The 22,912-nt window shown below is 47.6% G+C and overlaps 2 protein-coding genes across 2 annotated transcripts in view; one reads left to right on the forward strand and one right to left on the reverse strand.

The window, feature by feature from the left end:
- SRPK1 (SRSF protein kinase 1) overlaps positions 1-9,020 on the forward strand; it is a 47,706-nt gene extending 38,686 nt beyond the window's left edge. The window contains exons 14-16 of the mRNA XM_074977560.1: positions 551-620; positions 5,780-5,872; positions 6,920-9,020. Coding sequence (XP_074833661.1) covers positions 551-620; positions 5,780-5,872; positions 6,920-7,104 — 348 coding nt within the window. The 3' untranslated portion in view covers positions 7,105-9,020. The remainder of the gene's footprint in view (positions 1-550; positions 621-5,779; positions 5,873-6,919) is intronic.
- A 1,654-nt stretch (positions 9,021-10,674) lies between these two features.
- Positions 10,675-22,635, reverse strand: LHFPL5 (LHFPL tetraspan subfamily member 5). Its single transcript, XM_074977678.1, has 4 exons — positions 22,100-22,635; positions 11,851-12,087; positions 11,017-11,050; positions 10,675-10,777 (listed from the first exon to the last, which is right to left on the reverse strand). The coding sequence occupies exons 1-3, from the start codon at positions 22,509-22,511 to the stop codon at positions 11,034-11,036; spliced, it is 666 nt and encodes a 221-aa protein (XP_074833779.1). The 5' UTR covers positions 22,512-22,635; the 3' UTR covers positions 10,675-10,777; positions 11,017-11,033.
- Between the last annotated feature and the right edge of the window lie 277 nt (positions 22,636-22,912).

The raw sequence follows: 22,912 nt of genomic DNA on the forward strand, positions 1-22,912 counted from the left end.
GGCTGTACAGGGATGCTTTAGAAGGTACAGTGGTGTCTCCAAATGTAGAAGTAGAGAATGGGCAAAAATGTGCTTGGAAGGTGGTTGGAAAGGTCGTTGAATTTGTGAAAAATGCCCTTTTTGGAGGAATAGTCTTAGAAGTTGCCGTGTTAGTCTGTAGCTTCACAAATAACAAGCAGTCCTGTGGCACCTTGGTGTCCCACGTGGCCTTGTTAGCTAACTATCAAAGCAAAGCCTAGTTTGGGGGTCGGCGGATGAATCTTTGCTTGGTACAATATCTTGATAGTTGAACTTGATGTCACAGACACTCACTGTGCCATGATCCAGATTTGCTCAATGAGACAATTGAGGTATACTAATAGACCTGTCATTGTGGCAATGCGTCTTCCTCACAAAAGATTAGACTAGAGCTGAATATCTTTCTAGGTTTTTACAAGTAATTGTTTCTGTCTCCCATCCAAACTGCCACATCTGCTCTTCAGAACTAACATGTAAGTGTCTAACAGCGACAACTTGAGTAATTCAACACATTAACTTTTTTCTTGTGTAGGCCTTTGAACTAGCCACAGGAGACTACCTGTTTGAACCCCACTCGGGAGAAGACTACTCTCGGGATGAAGGTGAGTGTGACTGTCTTTTTAAAAGGGAAAAGTAGCACAAGAGTTATTGGGTGTCCCCAGGGTGGGGGAGATCTTTTTGTTACAGAGGCGCAGAGGCTCCTCCTTTGGATACTTGTCCACTTGCTGGAGTAAAGAAGCCCCAGGTTAGTAGTATCGGAGGGGGACTTGTGTGCTCCTGAGGCTTCAGTTTCAGTCACTAAACAACAAAGGTTCAGTTTCCGTTGCTAGATACCTAACAACTTCCCTTGCCTTTAATTGCTGCTGGGAATCTCCTTCCTGCTCCAAATGAATATGATCAGAACAGCTTTAATCATTTTCCTGTGTCCTGATTTGCACCTTTATCTGCTGTAGAATATGCACAATCTCTGATTTAAGGTCCCCAGTTCCAAATATGCTTAATGAAGCCAGTATTTTTAATATTGATGATGATGTCATCCTCTGAGTCAGCATTAGATATGGGAGGTCTAGTAGTAGTATCCCCACAAACACAGTGATACTACACTAGTTATAATATAAACACTTATTAAGTCGAGCTTTTCTCTGTGGGCCTCAAGAAATGCAGAAAAACAAATCCAACTTGCTGCAGAAATGTGAAATAAAGTTTTACTTTTTAATCTGACTAGATTTTTAAGAAATTGCTATTCCTGTGGATTTGTCTTACTGATGCACATTGAAGTGACAAAAACAGAAGATACTACTAGATCTTGCATTGTGTACACTGAAAATTACCATTGCATCGCGCTGTGCGAATAGCTTTAGCTTCATTTATGGGGAAATTGAGATTCAAAGGGGTAGCCGTGTTAGTTTGTATCAGCACAAACAAGAAGTTCTTTGGCACCTTACAGACTAACGGATGTTTTGGAGCATAAGCTTTCATGGGCAAAGATCCACTTTGTCAGATGCATGGGAAAGGAACTTGCCCAAGACATTACAGCGGGCCAGTGGCACAGGAAATAGGACTCGCATTGTCAGAACCCAAGTCCAGTGCGCTCAGAGAAGGGTACTGTCTCTGAATATTAGAAACATGCGAGAACAACAAGTGAAATTTTTATATATAAAATGCAGTGTATTGAACTTTGTTGCCTAAAAGCAAATCAGAGTGTCGCCTTTCATAACGTTACCTTAACTTTCTCCTGCCTCTTTTACAATGCAGGTAATGAATTAGCTTTCAAGGGCAAAGACCCGCTTCAGCAGATGCTCACAAAAGCTTATGCTCCAAGAATGTTAGTCTATAAGTAACAGAAAGCTGAGCTAGTCTCTATATTATCAAAACAAAAAAGGAGTCAAGTAGCACTTTAAAGACGAACAAAGTGTCCTACAAAAGCTCACCTAATAAATTATTTTGTTCGTCTTTAAAGTGCTACGTGACTGCTTTATTATTTTGTTAGTCTATAAGGTGCCACAGGACTTCTCATTTTTGCTGATGTAGACTAACATGGCTACCCCTTTGGTAATGGATTGGGTGGTAGTGAGCTATAAGGGTACTGTGTCCATTTTAGAGCTCTGAAGTTTGAGCAGGCAGCGTAAGACTTTGTTCAGAAGAAATACAATGTTTTTTAAATGCAGCTTTCTCTAGTAAGTTGCTCACCACCACACCTGTAGCATTAATCATGGATTGGCTCATTGATGACCATTAGCTTTTATTTCACATTTTGAACAAACAGACCCTATATGAGCGGTGGAATTAGCAAACATTTCATTCCATTTCCCAGTGACTTGAACGTAGAAAACATTGCTGTCAGTAGAGAAGTGCTGTTCCCGGGCCTTTTGTTCTCAAAAGGCAGTCTTGTACCTTCTTGGATTGTGTAGCTTAAAGATCCAACTCTCTCTCTCTGGGATCTTTTTGTGTCTGTAGTCATTTGGTCTGTACTGCATACGCCAAAGAAATAATTCACTTTATCTAACATGGACACTTTGTCCAGGAGGCTTGTCAAGAATTCTGCACCACTGGTGCAGCTCCTGTTTTTGTCACTACCGATCAGTAAGACTGCTCCGTAGGAGTTGTAATTTCTTAAAATCTATAGTTAAGTAAACTTCATTTCACATTTCTGTAGCAAGTCAAGTTTGTTTTTTCTGTATTTCTTGGGTAGATTTGAATGCCTCTGGATTGGTCCAGTGGCACCTAGTTGCACCAGTAAATTCCCTTGATGCTCTTAATTGGCACAGTTTGTACATTGAAAAGCACTATCACATCACACAGCTTGTGTGTGTGATATATGCAAATTCCCTTGGTCTGGGAGTGTCTGAGCAGTCTTAGTAGGCATTGGAAAAAAGCCATATCTGCTTCAGTGAGGGGGAGCCCCTTCCAGACATTCTAGAGCCCAGAAAACAGTTTTCCATGGAAGAGTGTTTGCTTGATTCCAGCTGAGGAGTATTGACACCACAGCATAACCTTTATGCTATTCTTTGGCCACAGCAGTATGTATCTTAAGATCATGATCTTCAGAATGTTGATAGATAGGCTGTGCCTGCACAAGCTATGATTCCCCCCACCTCCCCCCACCTCCTGTGCAATAAAAAGTTGGATCACTTATTGCCTAGGTTAAAACACCAGATCAAATGGAACTGAAAGCTACAAGATACATGCATGGGTCTGCAGTCCGTGAGACAGATCAAAGTGGCATCTCAGTAAGAAAGTTTGAGTCCTTTCTCTGGGCATCCCTCCACGTAGCATGCGTCAGATCTCTAATCTTAAATAAAGAATAGGTTTGTAATCCTGGGATATTGGAAACCTGGAGAAATTGCATCTCTTAGATCTACTTGGAGCATTTCAGTAATTTACGTGTCTGAAACCATGACCTCTAGCTCCCCTTGCAGCTAAATTTGTAAGTGCAAGAATATAAGCATTCTGCATATGTGGGAATCCTAAAGCTAAGGAAGCACTAAAATTCAAGGTGAATGGCTAGTATCAGTCACCTAATTAGTACTTTACCTGGCTCATGTACCACTGCCTTCCGACCTGGGCTGTTCTCTTGCATTTAAAAAGCCTTCTCATACTGGCCTTACTGTGTATTTCCTGGCTCTCTAAATAGCCCTAGTGAAACTACTCTGAGTTAAATAACTTGTTCTCCATCCAGAACTTGAATTGCACTTGGAGGGGGAGAGACTGCGTCTTTGTATTTTCCCTTCTTGCAGCTGCCCTCCCACGTTCTATCGTGAGGTACCAAAATATCCGTGGAGGCCAGACTGAGTAGTGACACCAGAACTTTCACACGAGCCACTTCTCTGAAATTTCCAGCCCATTTGGTAGTCTTCAGGGTTTCCCATGAACTGAGGTCTTGGGCAGCTGCTCAGGAGAGATTCAGGTGCCACGCAGCTCATTAGCAGAGTGCTCACTGCACCCGCAGTGGGCAGTTCATACTGGGGGTGCACATTCACACATGCCCACGTGTACCTAACAAAACTTATTCCACCCATGGACAGCAAAAATTAGTGGGAACACTGGTAGCAGGTAGTGCTGATGAGCACAAGCTTTTACTGAACGGCAGGGTTTTTAGTTACCCCATAGCTTGTCTATAAAGTGATCACTTTATATCTGCTCCTTCACCCTGAATATAGTCTCGTTTAAAAGTCACTGCCAAGGGGGAAAATGTGGGGGTTTTTTTTTCTTTATTGTGTATAAAGGCCTCAAATGTATTGCTTGTTTTTTACATTAAAAATATCAGGTCTTATCTGTTTGGTTAGAGCTTTTGGTTTGCTGCAGGACTTTTGAGGCAGATGGAAAGCTAGTGAGATTTCATTAGCTCTTAATACAGAGTGTAGGGGTTCCAACAGAGATCAGGCCCTGTTGTGCTGTCACATAACATATGCAGCATGCATTGAATACAACCTGAATAGATTAAGATGGAAAAGGAGTGGGAAGTGAAGTGTAATATGATTGTTTAGTCTCATGTGGGCTGTGATGCATTAGTTTAATTTATGCTGTTGCATTTGGTGCGGGGTGCTGCCAAGGGTTGGGCCTCTGATATACAGGAGTCTAGACCAGCTCTTTTCTGGTCTTTAGCTCTGACTGTAGCATAGCAGCTTAGTGACAGAAATGAGAGCAAACCTAGTTTTCAGCTGTGTCAACATAGTGCCTTGTCCCAGCCCCCACTGCTGTCTGTTACAGGGCTGAAATCTGAGCAGTGTGAAGTGATAGTTCTTTCATCACTGTTTGAAATATGAGCTAAAACTGGTTTTAAACACTTTGAAGGAAAAGCTCTCTACCTGCCAAGCACCTGTACCTCTTCAGTAGGGGGTCTGAGTATGTCCAAATGCATTCTTTGGACTCTGAGCAATCCTACAGCATAACAGAGACCAAATTTGATATTTCTGCTATTTCTGAAGTGTAAAGGATGGGTGTCCAACCTTTTGGCTTGCCTGGGCTGCATTGAGTGAAGAGGAATTGTCTTGGGCCGCATATAAAATATATAATATAGTTAATGTATATAAATCACATAATAATGTTAAAAGTTTATGATCTTGTGGGGCCGCATTACTAGCTGTCCAGAGCCGCATGCAGGCCGCAGGTTGGACACGCCTGGTGTAAAGGCTTTGCCCTTTATACATCATAAAGTTGAAATTCCTTGCTCTTCAGCGGATCACCTTTAAACAGCTCCTCTTTCCTCAAGATTGTTGTGGAAATAAGCCTTTTACGGCCACGGTTCCATTCTCCCATCTTTGTCCCTTTTATTTTATTCTTCTTCCCCTTCTGTTTTAGACCACATTGCGCATATTGTAGAGCTGCTAGGCAGAATTCCAAGGCACTTTGCCCTCTGTGCGAAATATTCACAGGAGCTCTTTGATCACAGAAGTAGTATCCCTGCCACCTTTTCCTCCTCCAGGCACCAGGACTGCAGACAATCAGGAGATAAAGCATCCACACCACTGTGTTGTTCCACATCAGCCCCCACCTATCAATGAGAATAGGCTTCTCCAGGTCTGAGTTCCTCGAATACTAGGAACTACAATCCAACGATTCCCCTAATAAGGGAATCGAGCTCTGGATTTTGTCCATTCTCTCCCAGTTAGGGAGGAAAACAAGAATGAAAAGTTTTCCAAATGGAGGTGTGCATGCTGCTCTCTGTCGGTGTCCAGAGCTGTGGCTCTGTATGGAGTGCCTTGTATTGATACCTGCTGTGTATGTCTCTCTTCTTTCTGAAATGTTTTGGAACATGCAGATCACATTGCATTGATCATAGAACTTCTGGGGAAAATACCTCGCAAGCTCATTGTAGCAGGAAAATATTCCAAGGAGTTTTTCACCAAAAAAGGTAAAAGGAAAATAAGATTTTTTTTCTAGGCGTGCCCTAATGACTGTTGCTGGAACCTACTCGGTAACTAGAAACCACAGCAAAGTTGTGGTTGTAGGTCTTCTGCCTGCTGCACTAAAGATTCTTGCAGGACCAACATGCTGCTCTATACATAAGATTTTGTTGGCTGCTGATTGCACACCAGTGCTCGCATCCCAGCACACGCCAACCACAAGCAGATGGCAAATGATGCTGGGGTTAGTATGTTAGTTTTGTGGGCTGATTCGGCATCATACAGTTAGTTTTTATCAGTTAATGGCTTTAATGTGCTGTTGAGTTCCTTCATATAGACAACTTTGCTCAGCTCCTGGCTTGCGTGTCTAATTCTACCAGAGCAGCAGTACCCTCTGGAAGTGATTATTGAGAGGTGCTATTTCAACCCCCAGTGACTTCTCTTCCAGAGATTTCTGAAACAACACAACTCTGTTTGAAGGAGCAATACTCTGCTGAGCTGTCAGAAGCTAGCAGCACTGTATTATCCAGCCTAAGAATCTCTTAATGAGGGTAATACTTTTCTGGCATGATAAAGCTCCTTAAAACTAGCTGCTAAAATGCATCTGTCTTCTCTCTGTTGGCCAGAGCATGAGGACCACAGTGTTTTCTGCTCTGTGATGTCAGACAGCCTTCAGATTTAGAAATCTGAACAGCCACCTGCTACATGGAGAACCTCTCCTCAGGCTGGTTCAGTGCATCTGCTAGTCAGGACAGATGGCAAGCACGCTGGTTGGTGTGTGTGTATTTTTTTTGTTTCTGGTAACTAATTTTGTATTGAAATTGGGGCAGAAGTCAGAGGAGAGAAATGGGACTTTCTTGCAAAGTACTTCTAAAACTGGCTGACCTCCAAGGGCAACTTTATGAAAAAAAAGAGTGGAACTTGGGTTAAAATTCAACTCTGTACCCCCCTAGCCAGCATTTACCAAAGCAACACTTGAGTTCTGAGGCTTACCCAGAGGAACTTGGTAAGCCCCTCTGGTACTTGCTAATTCCATGTCTGTTTTTGGTTTTCAGGTGATCTGAAACACATCACCAAACTTAAGCCCTGGGGCCTTTTTGAAGTTCTGGTGGAGAAATATGAGTGGTCACAAGATGAGGCAGCTGCATTCACAGACTTCTTATTACCTATGCTGGAGCTGATTCCAGAGAAACGGGCTACAGCAGCGGAGTGTCTCAGGCACCCCTGGCTGAACTTGTAGGGCATCAACCCAACACCACAGCCGTACACTCTGGTTTACAGCCTAGGTACACCCAGCTGTTCCAACTGCCCCTCCCCAGGTCCATTCTTGCCCTTGTTCCTCTTCAGTGCGAAGCTTTTCCTTCAAGGCTTCCAAGATTTTAGATAAATGTAACCTGTTCACTTGAGTGTGCTTATTGGAGTAAGCAGAGACTCTTCTCAGCCAGTGGGCATTCTGTGAGCTTTGCCTTGTTTGGGCTTTGCCAAAGATTGACTGACTGGAATCTGAAGCTGCCCGAGTTTCTTACCTGTGAATGTAGGCGTGAGCTGATCTGTATTGAGTGTAGGCTCCCTTAACTCAGTTACACCGGTGAAGGGCATATGAAGATCTGTGAATCCATCCTCAGCTCACTGACTCCCTTGTATAACCAGTGGCTAGCAGGAAGATGAGAAATAGTAGATGGGCACCTGGGTGATAACTCGAAATCCTCCACCTATCCCTAAGTGTTTGTCATTTCTTGGGAGACTTCTCACATTATCAGTCAAATATATTTTTTCTTTAGTTTTAGCCGCTGAATCCTATGAAGAGCTGTATTTAAAACCTATTTTTAGTCCCATGTATTTTTTTTCCCCCGGTATTGAGATTAGTTTCTGAATTCAGTGAAACCTGTTACGCGCTCTCATATGCCTGAGCCTTAGAACTAGAACATCACATGAGAGAGACTCTCCACCCCCCCCACCCCCCCCCCCAAAAAAAAGCAAAAGTTGGAACTGGTTAAACACACGCTCTTCAGGGGAGATGTGTGCCTGCTTTGTCAGCAGAGTGGAGCTGGGCTGCTGGTGCATCTGCCTAGACATTTAAGTGAGCTGTGCGTGTTTTGTGCCCCCTACTGGCACTTCTTTTGCCTTGGCTGAAGTTATCATAGCGTCAGTGACCAGCTGGCATTTAGTCTAGAAAGATGGAATGTACTTTCTCTTACTTTGACCATTCAGTTACAAAGGGCGGGGTGGAGGGTGAGTTGGAATCTGTTTTGCAGCCGCACTATGTTCCCTGAGTTTGAAACATCACATTTCCAAAGCTTAATGTCAAGATTTCTCCTGTTAGCTTGCTGTAGGTGCTGGCCTTGAGAAGTAACTTCCCCAGGTGGGATTGCCTTTCATTTTCAGATGCAATTGAGTACCTGGGGATTAACACAAAGCTGAACTAGGTGGTTTGGCTTTTTAGTCTAGACAGTCAGCTTCCCTTTCCTAAAACCATTCAAAATATGGTTGCCCGGTAGAGTATTATATAAGCTTTTAAGGCTCTCAGAGGAGCTGGGTGACAGGGGTTTGTGGAGGCAGTTATTTTAATTCAGAGTTAAAGCATTGAAGCGTTTGCTATTTTATGATGGGTCTCTCCTAAGCTTGCCTACACTATTACAGATTCGTCGCTGTCTACTCTAAAGCAAGGCTTTGGCAGGGTAGGGACTTGAACAGCCCTTCCTCACTATGGACCAAACAGGCCTTTGGGATCAAGAAGTCCTCAGAGGGCAAACTGCCACAGGACTCTGGAGCTCCCAGAAGGCCAAGAAGGCGCTAGTAGATGGTGACACCCTAGTTGCCAGTGAGACAAACATTTCGGTCTTCTGTGTGTTTGCGTTCTGACTTCACAACTTCCCATCCACAAAAGCCGATGTCCTTCCTTAACCCACTTCAGAGGCATAACCGTCTTGCCCTATAGTTTCTTGCTTGTCCGGTCTAACACCGACCTGAGCGGTTACTGAAATTCATGCTGCATGTCCATTTAGGGGTTCTTAAGTAAGGTTCTCTATGCATAATCTTAAGATTAAGGGAAATAAATATACCAAAACAGTTCTAAAACTGCTGACTGGTTTTCCTGGACTCTGGAATTCCTTTCCTGGCTCCAAGAGTCGCTTGTTGCAAAGGGATTACAGACAAGACTGGACTGTGTATTATTTGCCTTCTCTTTAAATACTGTGAAGACTCTTTGGCGGGGTGAGTGGAACTTCTGGTGGGATCACTGTAGCGGCTGCTGTCCTGTGCACTTCTGCAACGTGGCTGACGTGAAAGGAATGAGACCCACGGTGGGGTCTGCACATTGGGTTTTGAGGTATGTTCCCCCCATCACCACCAGAAGAGGGTGTTATCCTCTAGTTCATTAAAGCGGCAGCTTGTGGGTTGAAGACATGTAGAGGCAGCTGTCAGCATTGTCTTGTCCCTTCTGCTCACTCTCTTTGGGGGGGGGGGGCACTAAACTTCCAAATTGCCATAAAGTGCTCACTAAAGGATTTGTACTTGCTGTGTTCGTCTAAAACCTGAAGGAAAATACATTTTTATTCTTTCTACTTGAGTGCATTGTCTTTTCTTTGTAAATGCAGTACAATAAAACAGATTATTTAATAACCCACACATATGCTATTCCTGCTATGTTCCTGCGGTAGCTTCTTCATTCAGAGCCATTGTCTGGCCATTGCTTTTTGTATTCTGCTAGAGGAGGGGGCAGTGTTAACACATTGAGTCCTGAGACCCCATTCATGTGCAGCATTGTGTGAGTTAGGTAGATGAAATCACAATTGTTCTTGCTAAAATAGAAACTGATACAGTTTTTTGCTATAATGTCCCCTTTAAACAGCCATGTCCCGTACTTTGGCACAGTTTCCGTTTAATAGACCCTTCTTCTCTCTGTCTCTTCTTCCTTCCCTAATAGCTTTACTTGAGATGTCCAGAGCTTTCCTTACTTGGAAGATCAGGGTTGCAGCCTTGCTGGGTCTGACCTGCTTTCTAATAGCTGTATGGCTAGAACCATTAAATTCTGGTTTGCTGTTTAAATTTTGGCTTTAGAGCTGGTAGTTCTGCCTAAAAGGCAGATTCTCCTGATCAGAAGCAGTTGCGTACCTGTGCAACTTGCCGAATGTGAATATGTAGAATGCTGCTGCAGGTGGGCAATCAGCTTATGCAGATGGTTCAACAATGCAGTGACAGTGAGTTGAGCTGATATTTGAGTGACATTATCTGCACTAGTGAAGATGATCTGAGTTCCCTGCTCGGTCCACCTGTAGCCCCCTGATTTGTGCCAGAAAAGAGGCTTCATCATGCTTTGCCTCTAACATTGCTCATTATGGTGTGATAGGGATGTCGTAGCTAGGGAAGTTGATTTGTTACTGCACGTTAATTCTGCAAGAAGCTGGATTATTTTACTAACTGCACTGTGTCTTTGAGTCACTCTTCTTACGGGTAACTTCAAGAGACAGCATTATAGTGAAAGCGCATGGAGGGCTTAACTGGAATTTGCAGGTGGAATGGTTTCCTCTTGTAGAACAATGCTCAAGGTCACAAGCTGCCAAATGAAAAGTAAGTTCTCCAAAGATAGTAGCACCAAATCAAAATACTGCAACTTGGCCTTTTATTCAGCAGGTTTTCCCCTGAAACAAGCCAGTACAAAATGGGATTGAATAGATCAAGCATATACTGCCATGACCCTCCAAAGGGGTGGAGTCATAAAATACTGCTCTGTCCCACTCAGTAGCTGATTGGGTCCTTTTGCTCAAATAAACTCAAGGGGGTTGAGTCTACAGCAGCCTCCTGCATGGAATCTTCTCAAGAAAGTTTGTAGTGAGAATAGGATTCCTTCAGGACAGCTTCTCTAAGAAAAGCATCCAGTTTCTGGTAGTTACCTGGAATGACTTTAGATGTGTCTGGGAAGAGAATGAAACAGTTAGAATGAGACAAAATTGTAAGTTAAAACAAATTGACACATGTTTTCCCTTTAACACCCTTTTGTGTAGTAAATCACTGCTTTAATGCCATTTAAGCAAAAGCATTTAACTATATAAGAGCAGTTAGAATACAGGACACTGAAATCTGAACACTGCCACTGATCTTTCAAGAATCTTCCAAAATATACTTGGAACAAATTAGAGGTAACGTCACTTACTGTGGTGTTCAGCTTCTTCAGTCATGGCTCTCCTCTGTAAAACAAAGAATTCTTTAACACCGGAGCAGCTGTCTGCAAGTTACATCACTTTCACGTAAGAAAAGGACTCCTTACTCTGGTGGTAGATGAGTGTAAGGGCAATGCATGGTGCCCTGCTGCATGCTGATCGTGGACAAACCTCAGATCACGTCTACTTACTAATCCATTCTGACGGCATTGTTCATAGGCGTGGAAATGGACTGGCTCGGGTTGGCAACCCGTAGCTCCAGAGCTTCGTGCAGCTCTTTAAGGAGCCACTTGCAGCTCCAAGCGCTGCTGCTGCTGCTGCTGAGTCCACTTGTAGCTCTGGAGGCTGCTGCGCTTAAACAAAGCCCACCATTACAATGGGCTTTAGGTTTTTTTGTTTAAGTGGCGGCAGCTTCCAGTGGAGTGAGGGGTAGCAGGGAGCCCTGTAAGGGGAAGCCAACAGGGCAGGGAGTCACGCCTGGGGGTGGCGGGTTTCTGCTTGTCCTGCAGGAGCTGTGCAAGGAGGAGGCCAGCAGTTGCCAACTGGCAGAGCGAGGGCAAGAGGGCACCGCCTCCCAGTCACATGGGAGCTGCAGTTTAATGCCAAAGGCTGCTCGAACCTCTCACCATGCTCAAATCAGCACAAGCAAGGCTGGACTGCCCGGCTCACCGCGGTTACGTCGAGCCCAAGGTGAGCACTTGGCACAGTGACTTCCTCCCATCTTGGGGCGCTACAGCATGTCTGTCCCCCCCCGCCTGGGCATTCCGCTTCTCCCAGCTGAAATCACGCTTCCCTTCGGAAAGCGGGACTTGGCCCAAGACAGTTACCTTTATTTTCGACTTTGAAATCGTCGGGGAGCAGGTTGTCCTGCCGGTTCCCTAGAACAAAGGCCAGGAAGGAGAGGATGAGGGCGTCCAGGATTCCGATGATGCAGAGGATGAAAGCCCAGCGCACAGTGCATGCCCCCAGCGTGTATTTATCAGTTTTGTCCCCACACATGCGCTTTACTTCATTGGAATCCCAACCATCAGGGTAGATCAGGCAACCTATCATTAGGCCAGCAGCTGCAGGGGGAAGGGGGACACGGAAGTGACAACAGGTTACGCAGGGGCAGTGCCATGACCTCTGGAGGAGCTGGGTGGAAAGCATGAAATAGCAATGCCTGTGAATGCTACTTAGTCTTTTTTTAATGGTGTGTGTCCGCTTCCCTTTGAACAAAAGTTCATGTGTGATTGTGCAACATAGGGTCACCTTTCACAGCTCTACATGGATTTTCTGGGCATTTTGTCCTGGAACCTGGATTATCACTCAGCACCCGAGACGCTGCTGAAAGCTAACAGCACAGCGATTTGATGTGGCCCACACAGGATCTGGCTGTGGCTTGGAACAGAACCAGCCCTGTTGCGCCCATGATGGTTACCCACCAGCTCAGAGTGAGCTGCGGACTAAATGAAAATCACAAAACGTGTTGCTGATGGGGAAAACATCAGAAAATCCATTTTAACTGCTCTGTGCCTTGCTTTGCTACGGGCGCGTGAAGTGGAAAACTGTTTCTTGGCTAACAAATGCCCTGCACAGCTATTTCTGCCTCCTTGTGTCAGTACTAGAAACAGCTCAAAGTTTGAGTTGTGCCAAAGAATGTTTGTTAAAAGGGCCTGGCTCTGGTCGTTGTCTCATGTCGCTGTAATTGGTTGGTCAGACTTCTGAGCTACCTAATCTGATTATTTCCTGGCCCCAAGCCATCTTCCACCAATAACTGCATTGCACTGTTCTATTGTAAATCTCACAGTGCTCCACGCAGGGTGTTTATCCTGCCACTTTTGCAGGTGGAAGAGTGAGGCACTGAGGGGGAAGGAATAAGAAACCAAAGCTCAAGGATTATGGTGGGATGTGGGAAGTGCACTTGGGTTAACCCTGGGTGACGGGAGCTTTGCATCCACCGAGCAGCATTTGATGTGATCTCTCTGTCCTGGGACCTCATTATCTGCAAACGGGCAGACCCAAACAGACCAGTTGCTCAAGCAGAGCTAGAACTGTTCTGTTACAGTGGCACAACATCTGTCCCCCTGCCACTCCAGCCTGGCTGAAGTTACTGCACATAGGATAAAAATGGCTTAAAAATGTGCTTTGGCTTCTTTCAATGTTGCTTAAAATGCTTTCAGTGTAGGGCACGGTAAGGGAGTGGTACATTAGGATTTAAATGGTCACACAGGCAACCTTTTCCCTTGTAAGAAACGATTACAAAAGAGTTACCGACTAGGAGTGAGAAGTCCTCATTAGATGTCGTTTCACTTGAAGTTGCAACTTTACGATCCCTATCCCCGGTGTATATGGAGGGACTCCTGGAGTGCTGTATGCTGCATGCACGCAGGCCAGGGCTACTGGTATAGCACGGCGTTCCCAGTGTAGGCTTAGCCTAGGCCAAATGTTTTCATGTAACCTGTGTTTATCCATCTGCCCACCTCGCTTTGTTCAGCTACCTTCACTGCCAGGGGTGAGCAGGCGGGGGGGCACAACCCCCGCATCTGTGCCATCTAACCACTGCTACTAGAGAGAAGCTGCCTCTCTCTTGAGAAAGGAACTGCTGTTGCAAATATCTCCCATTAACTTTGTCAGCTGGGCATCACCATTCCGTTCCCGCATGAGTTTGCGACAGCAGCCTCTCGGAGTCTCCCTCTCCATCCCTAGGAATGGTCTCCTCCTAGCAGGGGGCTTGTGTGAGCCAGGGAAACTCCTATTACCATTTGTTTAACCAGAGTTGGGCTAATGTCTTCCAAAGTATTTTACTGCCGCCCAGGGAGTTCACACCCACATTGATTTTGACGTGATTCCAACTGCAATCGCACAAAGTCGACTCCTTCCATAAACATTTGGAGAGAGAGGTGCCTGGAGCCGGCCTGACCCATTTCTGGCCCTCAGCTGCTTTCTCTTTGTGTGCCATCTCTGCACCATGCAAGGCCTTTCCTGCTGCGGTTAGAGCAAATGCAGCTGTCGCCTCAAGTTTTTTCTTTCTGGCTGGGTAGCTTGGCTTCTGCTCGCAAGGGGGCTGTGGCTGCTAAATGCAAAGGATAAAAACTAACTTTCTGTGCAGAGGGCAAGAGGTTTCCCTGCTTTTCACCCCACTCCTCCCAGCTTAAGGGGCTGGGGCCAGGGTTAAGCTTGCACAATGTCTAGGAGAGGGGCCTATGCAGTCTATAGTGCAGCTGTAGTATCCATCACAAATCCGTATCCTGTATGCCTTAAATGCAGGCTCCTCAGCCACAAACAGAATCGTAGGACACTAGAACTGGAAGGGACCATGAGACATCATTGAGTCCAGGCCCCTGCCCTCATGGCTGGACCAAGCACCATCTAGACCATCCCCAATAGATGTCTGTCTAACCTGCTCTTAAACAGCTCCAGGGATGGAGATTCCACAGCCTCCCTCGGCAATTTATTCCAGTGGTTAACCACCCTGCCAGGAAGCTTTTCCCAGTGTCCAACCTGAACCTTCCTTGCTGCAGTTTAAGCCCATTGCTCCTTGCACATCCTTCCTGTGCAACAGCCATGTTACTGTACCAAGAGCTCCAGAGTGAGGAACTACTCACCTCTGGGATGCACACCCTCTTTTGTGGGACTTACAGCAAACGGTTTGCTGAAGCAGCTGCATGCTTGTGGTTACTGTACTTCCACGTACTGTTTCAATGCTGCTGCAGTAGGTGAACAGCAGCAGCCTCCGTATCTCTGCTATGGGGGGGGGGCGTAAAGATGCTGCCCTTGCTGACTTTCTAACTCCACTCACGCAAAGGCCTTCCCTGTAGTCACCCTTCCTTGCTGTCCCTGGGAATGCTACAGGCCAGAGGGGGCTTTCAGGCCTGGTGACAGCTGCTGCCTGGCAACAGCCTGCTGAGGTGGTTTTCAAAGGCTTGGCGAGAGAACAGCAGCAAGGCCAGGCAGTGTCTTGCTGGCATCCAATAACCCATCTCTCTTCATTTAGAAGCTCTGCTTTCCAGGCCGCTCATTTCCCCTGCGGCTCAGCAGGAGGAGGGTACCTACTCCTCGGACTGAGGGGGGATCCTGGTACAAATAAAACAGAGGTGACTGAGTTCCCCAGCACCACCCCAAAATAACTAGCCTCCCAGTGCCTGCTCAGTCTGAGCATAGGAACGGCTCTGCTGGCTCAGACCAGCGGTTCAGCCGGCCACAAAGCCTGTCGGACAGCAGTCGATGCCTGATGGTTCTGTGGGACTGAGCAGAACAAGGCAATGAAGGAGTGATCCAGCCTCCATTGTTGAGTCACAGCTACTGCCTGGAGTAGGAAAAAGGCCTGCAACATACGCCGGTGGGTGTATCTCAGGGCTGGGATGAGGCCTAGGCCACAACAGTCAACACTTTGGCCATACAAAGCTGAAGTGAAGCTGTGAACAAGAGGCTGCCGCTCACAGAAGTTGTCAAGAAGAGGGCTGATGCTAGAGAAACACTCATACCTAGTAGGCGCTAAGCACAGGCTGTGAGCACCTTCTGGAAGGGTCCTAACAGAACACCTTGATAAGCAACAGCTCAGTCCCAACGCACACCTCAGACCACCAGGGCAATACCGACCCTGGTTCAGGACAGGGTCTGAACTGGCAGATGATGATAGTGACCGAAGCCCCATTTATAAAGTGGTATCTAGGTAACATCAGAGAGTGGCAACCTGCTATCTCAGGAGCAACGTGTAACTTGTTTGTACTTAGGTATAAAAACGTACCACAAAGGAGTTGTTTTTGCCCAGGCTAGGGAGCCACAAATGATCCTCTCACTGACTAAGCTGAGTCCATTGTCATGTGGTACCTATCAACTCTTATCGTACTTCCTTTGACAATAAACCTCTCTGGGCACGTTCGTACCTTATCTGATTTTTGTGGTCTTTCGGGCTTTCTTGGAGTCTGCTGCATTAGCCATCCATGCAGAGCTAACGTGATAGACAGAGGGAGCAGATGTTTGCAGCTGAATGATTATCATCATTGGACAGAGCAAAGAATCTCTCAGGACACCTCACTGGGGACTTCTGGTAACTACACGGGCAATCAGTGGACTTGTACCCCCAACTCTCTTGACAAATAGCCATTGATTGACCTATCCCTCCAAAAGTTTAGTACCCAGTTCTACACCTGGCCATCGCAATGCGTTCCACAATGACTGCATGTTGTACGAAGAAATACTTCCTTGGGTTTATTTTAATCCTGTTTCCTACTCACTTGATTTGGTGACCCCTGGTCCTTGTGTTCTGTGAAGGGGTAAGTAACAGGTCCTTATTGACTTTCTCTGCCCCATTCATGACTGTCTCCGTTGTTACCAGCAGAACAGTCCCGGTCTTTTTGATGCATCACGATAGAAAAGTTCTCCTGTGCCCCTAATCATTTTGTCGCTCTCCTCTCTACCTTTCCCGGTTCTAACATATCTGATTTTTTTGAGATAGGGGTGACCAAAACTGCACCCAGCATGCCTGGTGCAGGTGTACAAGGGATTCACATAGGGCCATTGTGATATTTACTGACTTATTACTGATCGCTTCCCTAATGGTTCTGAACCTTCTGCTCGTTTTTTTGACCGACTGTTGTGCATGGAGCTGATGTTTTCAGAGATTATCCACAATGACTCCAAGATCTCTTTCTTGAGTGGTGATGGCTAATTTAGACCCCATCATTTGATGTGTATCCTGGGGGTTTCATTTTTTCAACCTGCATTACTTTGCATTTATCGACATGTAAATTCATTTGCCAGCTGGTTGTCTGCTCACCCAGTTTTGTGAACTCCATTTATAAATTCTTTGCAGTCAGCTTTGGACTTAACTATTTTAAGCAGTTTGGTATCCTCTGTAACCTTCGCCATCTCACTTCTCACCCTCTTTTCCACATTATTAATGAATATGTTGAACAGTCCTGATCCCAGTACAGATCCCTTGAGGTCTCTGCTACTTACTTCTCTCCACTATGGAAACTGTGCGTTTACTCCTACCCTTTGCTTTCTCTCTTTTAACTAGATCCCCTCTTACAGAACCATAGAACACCAGAACTGGAAGGGACCTCAAGAGGTCATCAAGTCCAGTTCCCTGCTCTCATGGTAGGACCAAGCACCATCTAGATCATCCCGGTTAGATATTTATCCAACTTGTTCTTATCTCCAATGATGGAGATTCTACAACCCCCCACCCCCGAAAGCAATATATTTCAGTGCTTAAACACCCTGACAGGAAATGTTTCCTAATATCCAATCTAAACCTCCCTTACTGTAATTAAAGCCCATTGTTTCTTATCCTATCATCAGAGGCCAAGGAGAATATTTTTCTCCCTTCTTCTTGTGACACCCTTTTAGGGACTTGAAAACTGGTGGTATGCCCCCTCTCAGCCTTCTGTTTTCCAAACTAAACAAGCCCAGGTCATATTTTCTAAAATGATCGGTTTAGTCGCAATTCTCTGGACCGTGTCCAGTTTCTCCCCATCTTTCCTGAAAGGTGGTGGTCAGAACTGGACACATTACTCCCACTGAGGCCTTATCAGTGCAAAATAGAGCCGAAGAATTACTACTCGTGTCTTCCTCACAACACACCCAAGAGAGATCCAGGTGCCCCCTAGTTGATTAGCAGAGTGCCCACAGCTGCTGACAACTGCCAGCACAAGTTTCTATGGGTGGTGCACATCCACACAGGCCTTGGTGTGCGTAACAAAATTTATTCCACCCATGGACTGAAAAAGTCAGAGGGAACCCTGGTCATGACCCTCACAAGCTTTGAAATGTGACAGGGAAATCTGAGAGAAGCTTCAGGCTCTGTCCATGGTGCTAACACAATGTGCCCTATCATGCTGCAGGGATGAAGTGCACCAGACTGCAGTGCCTGAGGGGTAATCAGTCCAGCTACTGCTAGGCCTGCAATTTAGACTTCACTCCTAGAACCAGGCTGTGATTTGGTCAGCAGAGTCTGTGGGGAGGCTGAGGTGGCTTGGAGGCAGGCGTATGTCTCACAAGAAAACTAAGACAGCCTTAGCTGTGAGGAGTGGAAGGGTGGTTGTGTGGTTAAAGTGCTGAAGGCAGTCTTGAGTCATTTCCCTGTGTGCCTTGGGCAAATCTCTTAGGCCAAGATTTTGTTAAGTGGTTAGTGCATTGGGTGCCTAACGTGAGACATCTGCAAGGACCCTGGTTTTCTTTAAGTGTGAAGCCATCTGCCCTCTGACAATCCAACCCCTGAAAATCTTTGCCATAATCTGTGTGTGCCTCAGTTTGCCATCTGTAAAATGGGAATAGTCTGCTCCCTTCAGCTGCGCTCCCCTCATCAGCAGGATTCTCCCCCTGTCTGGTTCCACGGTGGCTGGGGCTCCCAAGGAATACTTAAGTCTTTGAGCTGTGGACAAGTCTGCTATGGGACTTGAAGGAAGCTGCATGATTTGCTATATTTAAAGCTGGACTGGACAGAGCCCTCAATGTACAGATTCTCAAGAAGAGTTCTGCACAGGCCAGGGAGACAGTGGAGTGGGTTGGATTGGACAACCTCTGGGCTTCCTTGGAGCTTCGCCCCTCTCAGCATGGATGAGTTTGATGTGCATCTGTCTAGAGAACCTCCACTCGGAAGGAAATATCTTGTGTGTTTGACATGTGTTCCCTATGAACCACAATTCTGGCAGCAGAGCCACTGCCTCTCTGGCATGGGTTGTGGTGTCCCTTTGCTAGCAGCCAGCTCAGGCACAGCTTAAAACCCTTCACCATGGGACGTCCACATCCAAATCATCCATCAACCCCACCCTCGCCAGAACACAAACGAGCTTGCAAGGGAGTTAAAAACAAAGGCATCCCAGCCAGACTGTCCTCTGTCTTTTGAGAGGATGGGGAGAGGGGACTAAGGCCCAGTCTGCACGAGGGAACAAAGTCGATCCAAGCAGAGCCATGCTATTAGCGCAGCTAGAATCCACATATCAAGATTGACTTTCTTCCCTGGTGTAGATCGGGGTTCTTTGGGCTCCTGCTGATGTCCCTGACTCCATGTAATAGCATCAAACACCAGGGTCAATGGCCACACCCAGAGAGTGATTTTTTTTTTTTTTGATGCATCTTCAGACATTCAGCAAAATCAAGCCCCAGAAGATCGCTCGTGGCGTGTTGACCCCCGTAAGTGTAGACAGACCCTAAGAGTTGACTGCTTTCTTTGGGAAACCTAGCACCTTTCCATGTGCTGGGTTGTTCCCCCGCAGGGCGTGTTCAAAGCAGAAGCTACGTGCCTTCCGAGGCAGGGTTCGCAGATGCCTGCTGTGCGGGGTGGAGCACGGTTTGGTCAGAGTCTGAGCGGCTCGGTCGCTTTGCTCTGCTTGGGGCTGTGCAGCTCTGATGGATCTCTAAACTGGTCCTGCCTGCCAGGCTCCTGCAGCAGCACCACCCAGTGCTCCTACCCCATGCAGGGCCGTTTCTTTTCTACTGCTAACCTGCAGGTGCTTTAACAGCAGCACAACAAGCCCGTCAGGACAGGAGCTGGATACTCAGAGCCCTGCCTGCCCCTGGGCTTTTGCACTCAAAGGTGCCCGGAAGTAGACTTGCATCTTTCCTGCTGAAGCTACTACAGATTAACCATTTTACCCGCTCTCTGCCAACCACCCACTCACTTGCATTCTGTTCCAGGGCCAGCGAAGGCCGAACCACTCTGGCCTGAGCCTGGCAGCTGCGCGGCCAGGCAGCTGGTACCATGTGTACAAATGCCACACAAGCTTCTGCTAGTTCACCTCAGGCCCTGTGACCCAGCTACTGTGCTGTTGTCACAGCAGGTCTGCCGGGAATTAGAGGCTGCTGGCTCTTGGCAGGAGGGAGCCTGTTGTTACGCATACAGCTGGAAACAGAATATCGCCCTTTTCTCAGGAGACCTAAGCCAGGATGTGAAGTGGATGGAGGGGTAAGACTAGCCCCCTTCTATCTCATACCCCTCAGCAGACTCATCCTGTTTGGTCAACAGCTTCCCATCTGAGACAACACACCAGGAATTGCTACGCCAGTCCTCTGGGGCAGCCAATCTTTGGTTGTTCCAGGCTCCCTGGGCTGCTTCTAAGCCTCTTATCTTAATCTTGACATTTGTTTCCTTTAGACCTATTGGCATTAGCTGATCATCTGCAGACCAAAGTCAGCCCTGCTGCAATGCCTTTGTCTGCAACGGCTTTCCACCAGCTCTGAAGATGGCCTGACTTTCTCTGCTGCTGTGGCATTTTTCACCCCCTGCAAGGTGCCCCACTGGCTGAGCCAAGCAGGAACTGTAACCAGATGCAGCCTTTCCTGTTTGACATCAATATTTCATTTCGCGGGGGAGGATTGGATTAGATTGCAACATCATCTTGCTGTGATGGGGAAAGTGCATAGCCTTTGCCTTGCTTCTGAGTACCAGCACTGCAGGCAAGGTTTAATTAACAGGCCTTCTACCCAGCCTAGGCTCTGTGGGTTGGGTGGTCTGAAAAGTTGTTCTCCTTCCAGCCTAAGTTCCACAACAAGTTGCTTTCTGATGGGCTGGGGAAACAAAGCCAACACTGGCCTCACCATAGGGCTCTGCCTACACTTATCTGCTCCCTGACCTAGCAGCTGCTTGGCCAGTTGTTGCTGCAACCTGAGTTTAGTGGGTGGACAAGTTTACAATCCGCAATGCTTGCATTAGTCCAAACCAATCAAGTCCCACCCCTCAGAGAATCAGGTGACTGCCATGGGAGCTGGGCCAGAGTCCCTGCCCCAACCACAGAATCACACCTCACTTGATATCTAAGGACAATGCTTCATATTCTCCAGTCCTGTGGAGCATCACATTGGCATCTGCGGTAAGTAAAGCAGCTTTATGGCCAGTCTGAGCTAATATGGCAGCTCCAGCCTCATCCCATTTTGTCTTCTGTACCTCATTTGTTCTCTGCCAACCAGGAAAGAATTACAGGACATGAGTTGTAGAGGGTGTGAACCACCCCACTTTTGACAGCAGCCAGTGGGTGCTTCCTGCCTCGGGCCCACATTCCTTCCTGAGGGGTTGGCTCAGAGTTTCTCCCCCATTTAACTGAAAAGGATCTTGTCTTCCTGCTCCAAGGAGCACAGGGGAACCATACACAGAACTTGCCTGGCTTCCTGCGCCGGTGTGTCCTGGGACTGGCTCCTACCTTACAGAACTCAACTTTGGGCAGAGGGCAGTAGTAGGTAAGTGCCCTATGTCAGGAGGGACCCCCCTGAAATCCAGAGGAGAGTTCATTTGGTATAGCGCTTCTCATACAGATGCTGGAAGGTGGCCCTTTACAGCTGTTTAAAATCCATTTAGGCCCAGTGAGACTTTTAGCCCAGTGCCTGTTCTCAGCTGTTCTCCCCTTCATGCTTACCTACATGTAACGAGCCTGGCTGGTCTCAGCCCTCTCTGCTAGGGCTTGGTGTGCATGGTGCAAAATCACTATCCCACTATCATAATCCCTATATGGCCCTTTTATTGGAAATGTGGCCTACGGGGTAGAGAACTGGACTGCAGCCCAGGAGGACTGACTCTGCCACAGGTGGGTGGGGTGGCTTGTGGCAAGTTACACCACTGCTGGTGCTTCAGTTTCCCCAGCTGCAAAACAGGGATGGTGCTGCTGCCCTTCTTGAAGAAGGACTTGGAGATTCACTGATGCAAAGTGCCATATAAGCACTTGGTGTTGTTGTTGTTGTTATTACTGGCAGCTTCAGCAAAAAGCCCCCTTACGATGCGGCCTAAGAAGACTATAAACTATCCTCTTCCTCTGTTGTCACGCTGCCAGGCTAGCAGTGCAGACCTAAAGGTTGGGCAAAGCCAGAACCTCCAATGCCTGCACAAGCTAATGCAGGGGTGGGGGGAACAGCAGGTTCTAACTCTGTCCAACCTTCTCCTTTTACAACCATTCAATTGACCCAAACTGCAGGGGACATGGTACAGCATAAGCTTCTCTGGCCCATCCTTAGTTGCCAGTCCCTTGCATTGCTCCCCCCAGCTCCAAGAACGGGCTGATCTCAGCTGAGCCCTGCAGAGGCCGTGGTACCACAAACCATTGTGAATTGTTTCTGGACCATGGATGCATTTCTGCCCCGGGGACACCATACGCCACTCACCTGCTGCCAGCTGCATCCAGGCACAGATTTTGTAGACGGTGGCCGAGTTGCAGAAGAAGAACAGGCTGAAGCAGAGGATGCAGCCGATGATGAGGAAGGTGGAGATGCCCACAAAGAACATGGCGGTTTTGAAGGCGCCGGAGGGGATGGTGCCGAAGTCCAGGGGGCTGCCCTTGCAGATGAGCTCCCCCGTCAGGGCATTGCCAATGCAGTAGGAGTAGAGGCCGAAGTAGCCAGCCTGTGGGGTGTCAATGCTGTCGCCGATCCAGTAGGGTTGGATGAAGCTCACCATCATGATGATGGCAAAGCAGAGGGTGAAAAGGGCCCACAGCACCCCCATGGCCCGCGCGTTGCGCACGTAGTTGGTGTGGTAGATGCGGGCTGCTTCTTGTGCTGGCAGCATCTTCCCCATGGTGCAGGTGGCGGGCCTGGGGCTGCTTCTGGCCAGGGGGAGGGGGTCAGGGCCGCCCTTGCCTGCGCGGGGGCGCCAGGCTCTCTCCCCGGGCTGCCTGTGAAAGGGAGCAGTGACAGCTGGAGGGCTGGAGGGGACCCTGCGCTCCCACCCTCACCCAGGGACCTCGCCCAAGCCCAGCCCTGGGATCAGCCTGTGGCCAGACCCCGGGCTCCAGCCCCACTGTCCGCCCAGCCGCTCCCGCCCCGGCCCAGCTCCCAGCCGCGCTCCCGGGGGACCAGCCGCTCCTCCCCGGCTCCTCCCAGTCCCCGGCGCCGCTGCCTCCTCCCTCGCGTCCGCCGCGCCCGCCCTCGCCCGCCCCGTGGTTCCCCGGCCCAGTCTCCGGCCAGGGCTCAGCCCCT

This window comes from Carettochelys insculpta, chromosome 26 (genome assembly GCF_033958435.1).
Source record: "Carettochelys insculpta isolate YL-2023 chromosome 26, ASM3395843v1, whole genome shotgun sequence".
NCBI classification, from domain to species: domain Eukaryota; kingdom Metazoa; phylum Chordata; order Testudines; family Carettochelyidae; genus Carettochelys; species Carettochelys insculpta.

What these genes read in the sequence shown, in the direction of transcription:
- LHFPL5 (XM_074977678.1), bottom strand. Translation starts at nt 22,511, where the DNA reads ATGGGGAAGATGCTGCCAGCACAAGAAGCAGCCCGCATCTACCACACC. An exon ending in CTGGATGCAGCTGGCAGCAG is followed by an intron (nt 12,088 to 22,099) that starts GTGAGTGGCGTA and finishes TTCCCCCTGCAG; the next exon opens with CTGCTGGCCTAATGATAGGT.